The sequence below is a fragment of the Pteropus medius genome, unplaced genomic scaffold (assembly GCF_902729225.1).
Source record: "Pteropus medius unplaced genomic scaffold, Ma_sr-lr_union100, whole genome shotgun sequence".
Classification (NCBI taxonomy): Eukaryota; Metazoa; Chordata; class Mammalia; order Chiroptera; family Pteropodidae; genus Pteropus; species Pteropus medius.
This window is the reverse complement of record NW_024350924.1, coordinates 9409360-9416359: the sequence shown is the minus strand read 5'-3', so window position 1 is coordinate 9416359 and position 7000 is coordinate 9409360. Positions and strand designations below refer to the sequence as shown.

At 50.2% G+C, this 7000-nt stretch overlaps 1 protein-coding gene and 1 long non-coding RNA gene across 2 annotated transcripts; one reads left to right on the top strand and one right to left on the bottom strand.

Moving 5' to 3' along the window:
- Positions 1–801: 801 nt before the first annotated feature.
- On the bottom strand, positions 802–2351 carry LOC120585118 (uncharacterized). The gene is made up of 2 exons (XR_005648232.1): positions 1833–2351; positions 802–1197 (listed from the first exon to the last, which is right to left on the bottom strand). It is a non-coding gene; the product is annotated as an uncharacterized LOC120585118 (long non-coding RNA).
- Positions 1071–6319, top strand: HMGCS2 (3-hydroxy-3-methylglutaryl-CoA synthase 2). The gene is made up of 4 exons (XM_039841344.1): positions 1071–1185; positions 1728–1892; positions 3258–3423; positions 4846–6319. The coding sequence occupies exons 1-4, from the start codon at positions 1071–1073 to the stop codon at positions 4877–4879; spliced, it is 480 nt and encodes a 159-aa protein (XP_039697278.1). The 3' UTR covers positions 4880–6319.
- The last annotated feature ends 681 nt before the right edge of the window (positions 6320–7000 follow it).

Below are 7000 nucleotides of genomic sequence, written 5' to 3'. Positions count from 1 at the left end.
GTTGGAGTTGCAGTTGTTATATTTGTTAAAAGAAGGCTCTTGAGATTCAGTGAATTTGGGTTAGAATCCTGACTCTGAATCCTCATCATACTATCCACTACCTGTGTGGCTCTGGGCAAGTGACTTAAGTTCTTTGGGCCTCAATTTCTCTGTCTATAAAGAGAAGATAAATGTTTCTGATAGATAGGCTTATCGTGAGGATTAAATTATGTAGAAATATGGCTTCCCACACAGCACTGGGGTGAATCTTGGGGGCTTCCTTACAGCTTACATAGAACACTAAAATCTCTTCCACTATCTCTCAAATTTGGCAGGGGCGGGGCACGCAGTGCCATCAGAGGAAAGTGGAAAAATAATAGGCAAGACAACAATCGTTTACAGAAGAATAATCTGACTATTACCGAAGTAGTAACCATGAATCACCTACATTAAGTGTGGTTACTTAACATAAACCCTTTTCACGATAAAAATAGTACCATGTCGTTCAAAGCATACGGTTCAGGACCCAGGCATATCTGGGTCTGAATATCAAATTCCAAATTTGTGGGTGACCTTAGACAAGTTATTTCATCACTCTGGAAGGCTAAATTGATGGGTATTAGGTGGTTATAGGTCTTCCTCTGTAAATGTGGGTGTTGCCTGCCTCACTGGATGGTTTTGAGGATCGTTTGAAGATAAAGAGTATCTAGATAGTATTTTGAATGTGAGTTTCCCTCCCTAGCCCTTGGCCTTCTGTTGGAAGGAATTTCAGCCACAGAGTGCTAGAAGGTGATGGGCAAAAACCTCAATTCTCTCCAAAAGTGCCAGGTAATAACTTTTTCATTGAATTCAGAAACCGAATTCTGAATAAGTACGCATTGTACAGCCAGAGTCACAGGACATTTTGCATTTCAAATGTGTCGTGACGCGTTTCGCTAGATCCCAAACTCCATGGAGCAAGGAGTTGGTTCTGTTCTCTGGTCCTTCTTCAGTACTTAAAACGATGCCTGGTTCATAGGAGGCACTCAGAATACTCGAGATTAGGTAGTGATGACAACTATTTCTTGTCTCCCGTGGCAGGTCGCTACGCGATGGCGGTCTGTGGGGACATCGCAGTGTATCCCAGCGACACTGTTCGCCACATGCGTGGGGCTGGAGCCGTGGCAATGCTGGTTGGGCCCAAGGCCCCTCTGGTCCTCGCGAGAGGTTTGTAGTAACCTGCAGATACACGGTACCAAGGGGCTGTGCCCAGCACGGCCAAAAGCCGAGCTCCTAATCCCAGGTCGCCATACCCACTGCCCGGCACTGAAGGGTGGGTCTGAGGGCGATGGCTGGAGTGGGGAGCAGAGGGCAGAGAGAAAGGGAAGGGAGGGATCGGCACAGCTTCGTCTTCTGCACCATCACACGTTGGGACAATGATGGGTGGGAAAAAGGCTGCTGACGAGGGCCTGGGGGAGCCTGACTGACAAATGCCGATGAGAGACGATAACGGGGGATAAAGCGAAAGCCTTGCCTTTGAGCTTTTCCGCATCCGTTCCAGAGTTGGCTAAGCCCATGTAGGTGTGGAAAGGAAGATAGAAACCTCATTTATAAAGAAGCAATAATCGATTCGGCTCCCTTTGAACCCGTGAGGGATGGCGAGTGGGCCCGGGCGTGAGACACTCGGAGACCAGGAGACTGTTTATACGTGGGGCTCCCACCTCCCTGCCCTGTGTGGGCTGCACTTTGCACCTTCTGTGCCTCACCAGGGCTTCGGGGAACCCACATGGAGAACGTCTACGACTTCCACAAGCCAGATGGGGCTTCGGAATACCCAGTGTTGGATATGAAGCTCTCCATTCAGTGCTACTCACAGGCCTTGGCCCGACGTGACGCAGTGTACCGCCAAAAATTCCAGAAGCAGTGGGAGCAAGGTGTGGGGCTCAGCGGGCGGTCAGTGGGGGCTCTGCGTTCCCGGGGCCAAGGATTTGTCCTGAAAGCTTAAGACAAGTTCTCTCCTCTGACAGTGATCTCGAGGGAACGGTTTCATGTTCCCTTCTTCTTACACCCTCCCCCTGGGCCATCCAAGTTCAAGTACGAAATTGCCTCTAGCTTGAGCTAAAGAAAAGAAAGTAAACAACCTAGGGCAAAGCCACCAGTATGAAACCAGTGGGCGTCAGCCACCTGGGGAGGCACCGTGGGGAGTCAGAGCAACCACATCCTGCTGAGGCCAGAATTTGTTTCTGTTGAATCAGGAGTGATCTGACTCTTGGTTTGTAGGCGGCCACCTTTTAAATTCTAGTTACCACCTTTTAAAGTCGGCATACTGACTGTCATCAGTGATTTCTCTCTATACGGTGGTGTTACACATGGATTTTATTTTTACCTTTAGTTTCCAGATTTTTCTGCTAAAAAAAAAAAAAAAAGTGCTTTCATAATCAGAAAAGAAACAAATCTTATTTCAAAAATAGAGCAAAACCTAGGTTTAAAAAATAAAAAGGGTCCTTACTTGCTTAGCCATGCCCAGACGGGCACCTGCAAAAGGCAGACTTCAGGGCGGGGAAGGCAGGTGCTGAAGCATCGGGGTACAGATGCTGCAGGGGTGGCATCAGGAGGCACTTTCCACTGCATCGGGTGACATGCCGCCGCCACGGCCACCCCCCAAAGGGCGAGGAGCCACCTGGACCTCTCTGCCTCTCTGCCCATCCACGGTACAACCGCTGCTGGCAAAAAGCAGTTCTCACCTCCTCTGAATTCTCACGGGGTTCAAATCCTGCTCCTTTATTCTCATTTGGAATGTGACCGGTGCCGCTTTGGACCCCAGCACTGAAGCGTGGCCTTTCTTAGGGGCAGAGGGTGCATTGCTTTTCCCTCTCTGAAGCGAGAGAAAGTGTGTAGTGTTGAGGCAGAGACATCGGAACCTAAATGCGAAGCCAGATGTTTCCTGGCTGGGTGACCTTGGACACATGACTGAGCTTAAAATTTGGAGACTCTGCTTCCTCCTCTGGAAAATAGAGGAAATTATAAAACAGAAGGTCGATTAGAAGGAATTCTCTGTCGTAGAGGTCGGCAAGAATAGACGGGAAGCATATATTTGTCTCTTTCCCTTCTCTGTTCATAAGTAGTGCACTTAAGGAAATGCTCATAAGATGAATGACCAAACCTTATGTGTGCTCGCAGGAGGGAGGACCCGGTTCTCAGGGAGGCCTAGCATCCGTCAGCACGGTCAGATCTGAGAGAATCAGTCTAAATGGCTTACCTGTGGTGTCACATCCTTGCTTTTATACTTCCTCCTGCAGCTGGCATCGAGCGACCTTTTACCCTCGATGACTTTCAATTTATGATCTTTCACTCACCCTTCTGCAAGATGGTCCAGAAGTCGCTGGCTCACCTGATAGTCAATGACTTCCTCTCAGCTGGCAGCGGCACACAGACCAGCCTCTATAAGGGGCTGGAGGCCTTCAGGTGAGTCCTCTTTGTGGGGAGCCCAGAGGCTCGTGAGGGGTGAAGACGGTGGAGGCTTCCTCACACCCTGAGTCGGGACCACCAGGCACTTCTGTGGAGAAAAAAGGACAGTCCTTCAATACAGTAGAAATGACAGCACATCCTTACATGAGTTATTGGGTTATTGCCTACGTAGAGCTTTCTACCTCTTAGCTCAAGCATCATGCGGAGTTTGCCAGCAGCTCTAGATCAAGTGACTATAAGAAACAACCTGTACCTTCTAGAGTTTCAGTGAAGCCTCAGAGAATCAGAAAAGGGGGAAGTGGACTTGGGCGGGAGCAGAAATGGGAGAGTTCTTCACGGTACTTTTCAAAGGTCAATCCAGTATTTGGAATTAGAATCTCCGTAGTTCATGGACCCTGATGTCTGCCTTGAGTTTATCTTCCAAATTGGTAAGATAAGCTGAACAGAAGAGTGAGAAGCCGTTTCTTTTACAAACTATGCATGTCAAGAAAGACAGTCCTCATGTCCAAATACTTCTGATTGTTCCCCTCCTTTGGTAGATGAAGGGGGAGGAATGAAAAGGTTTGCTGGGAGCAGAGGAAGATGAGGAAGAAGCCCACGGATAAGGGAGATTCCCCAGACGAAGCAGGAAGAGTACAGGCTAAGGGGAGCCCTTGATCACTCCAGCCCACTGCCAGGTGCTCAGCCAGGGGGGTCTCTGCTGCTGAAGCCCTGAGGTGGCAGGGGACGGGCGAGGTAGACAGGGGCCTGCAGGTCGTGGTTGAGAGGTGAGCTCTGTAAGCAGGTTCACCAGATTTTGGTTCTGCCAAGGAATTGTTTGTTTCTTTGTTTGTTGTTTGTTTGTTTAAAATGTGGTTCTTAACGGCAAGTCAGTAGCAAAGAGGGGCTCATTAAATGTGTCAAGCTGGTTCAGTCATCAGAACAGAGAAAGAGAGAGGCAGGGGAGGAAGCGGGGAGCGGGGGAGAAGGCGGGACATTGGGGGTTTTCAGGGCAGAGCCTCCAAACCCAGCTCCCTCCCTCTCGCTGTCCACAGCTTCTCACCGCTTTGGCAGCTTGACACTCGAGAAGAGAGACCTGCCATGTCTCATGCCATGACTCACATGAATATTAAACCTCCCCAGTGAGATTTTAGCCGAAATGATTTTTGTGTTGGCGCAGCTCTGCAGAGCTCGGCAGGTCTGTGTTACCCAGCCTGCCCCGCGGTCTGTCAGGCAGAGCGAGTCCTGGGCCCCCCTGGCATTGGGCACAGGTCCCTCAGGCATCCAGGTGTGAAGCTGGCGTGGAGCACCACGGACCTCAGGATGCTGTTGGGACAGCCCCTCAGCCCCAGCCCCGCCTCGGGCAAGATGCGGGTACAGGGGGTGGGGATGCCCAGGAAGAGACTCAAGGTTGAATGTCCTGTTTTTTAAATTCTACAGCTCTATGGAGCGGTTCCTGGGACAGGCATGCTAGCAGAGCTTTTGTCCACGAATCATCTATATAAACAACAACAACAACCCACTCTTAGCTGGTAAATAGATTGGACTGGACGCAACAGCCCCATAAGCACTGGCCCTATAGAATCTTCAGCGGGTCCTCTATGTCTTTTCCTGCTGCAGTTGTTGTCATGAGCTTGTGGTTTTGTGAAGCAGGGGCCCTTCATGAAAAAGAGGGATGGACAGAAGGCCTGGCCTTAAATCACTGACCTCCAGAAATGCAGCTTATCAGCTATCTCCTTCAAGATCCAGATAACGTGCCCGCCCAACCACATCCACCATCCCCCTCCAACCCTGTGGGTAAGGCCAGCAGGTGAGGAAGTGATTTTCCAATCACTTTGTCGCCTTTCTCACCCCGAGGTCTGCTAATGTGCAGACAAAGAACTTCCCTGTACGGGGGTGGGGAAAAAAATCACCTAGGGTGACCTAGGGCAGGAGAAGATGGAGTGGCCACCGGCATCGGGCACGGAGCTACGTCCTACTCAAACAAGAATGTTCAATCAACGCGTTATGGTACAGCAGAGGCGAAGGATGGACCAGCCCACTGACCATGAGGCCACTTCAGGTCTCCAGGGGACGGACTGAACACACACACACGCTTCTAAATTTCGGAATCACAGGGGTCAGCATTCTGAGGCCAGTTCTCTCCTGTCCCAATATGTGCCCTGCCCCATCACCCGGCTTCCGCCAACCTTCTGCTTCCCAGCCAAGATGAGCAAGGATGCAATTCCGCGATAGGCCGCACAGAGACGCCACAGAGTGGCACAGAAGAGTGAACAGCACCCTCTGTGGAGCGCCAATGGGATTTAAAAATGGATCTTGCCTTTTTAAATTTGGGAGAGTTTAAGTGGACGGTCAGGCAACAGGGCGATGCAGTGTAACTGTCCTGTGCCTTGCCCTGCCACTCACGTCTAAGAAGATATTTTGGGATGCCCGAGTCATTTGGATGTCTAGAATTGATCTGACCACCTTAGATCACAGAATATGGTTTGCCTAGGGAGTTTCCGGGAAGGAGGCTAGGAGGCTGAAAATTGAGCTCAACTTGTGTAATTTCATCAATGTCAGCCTGATTTCTTAGCTACCAGCGGGCTCAAGTGACCCTGTCAGCAGTTGCCACGTGATGCATAGATCCCTTACTGGTAGGAGAGGATGGGTCGCCTATCCAGATCTGGCCAAACATTACCGCGAGGTCAAGGGGCAGGCTCTCTGGTGCAAGGGTTTCTATATGAGAGACCGAAAGAGACCTGCTCTCCTGCTCTCAAAGGCACAGGCACAAAGCAACCCTAGTTCACCAAGTGCCTCGGGCACTTCCCACAAACCACTTTTTAATCCGTTTCATCCTCACTGCAGGTCTATGAGAGGCATCTTTATCCCTCTTACTGATGGGGGAACAAAGGCTCAAAGGAGCTGAGCGTTAGAGGTCAGGGCTAGAGGTCAGGGTGGCTTAAAGCCAACCTTGCTGTTCGAGGCCAGGCCCATCCCCCCTCCCCCCAGCAAACAACACACCTGTGCTCTGAGCCCGCTACAGGTGCTAGCACAGCACTTCCTTCCCGATGGCCTTCCTACCCTCAGCTCAACTGCAGTGTGATGGAGGCCCAGGTGGTGGGCTTGTCCCTGCCGGCGGCAAGTAGCTGCCCTGAGCCAGTGTGAGAAATGTTCAAAGTTGGGCTCATAATGATCTTATAAGTTATTATGCATTCAGTTTTTTTGATTATCACAATTCTAAGATCAACCCAGCTTACTAGTTAGTGTTCAGGTGGAATTGGAATGAAATAAAAGTGGGAAGAGTGAAAGGCCTTCTTAACCCCGGCGGGGGTCTCAAACACAGATGCTACTGGGCACAGGGTAGGGATGCATCGTCCCCTACTAACTGGGGAAAAAAATACCTCAAAAGGTGAAAACCTTAGGATCAGGGAGCGCCATTCTGGCACGTTTATTGAAAATCATCTTTTAAAAAAAATCAATATACTATCCAACCCACACAGGGCCAGCGTGAACTTGCCAAATATTCTCACGCCGCGTGCCTTCACCCACACTTTCTCCCCTGGGTGAGACCCTCCCGAACATCTCAACAGAATTTCTATATGCCTGCTGTAGC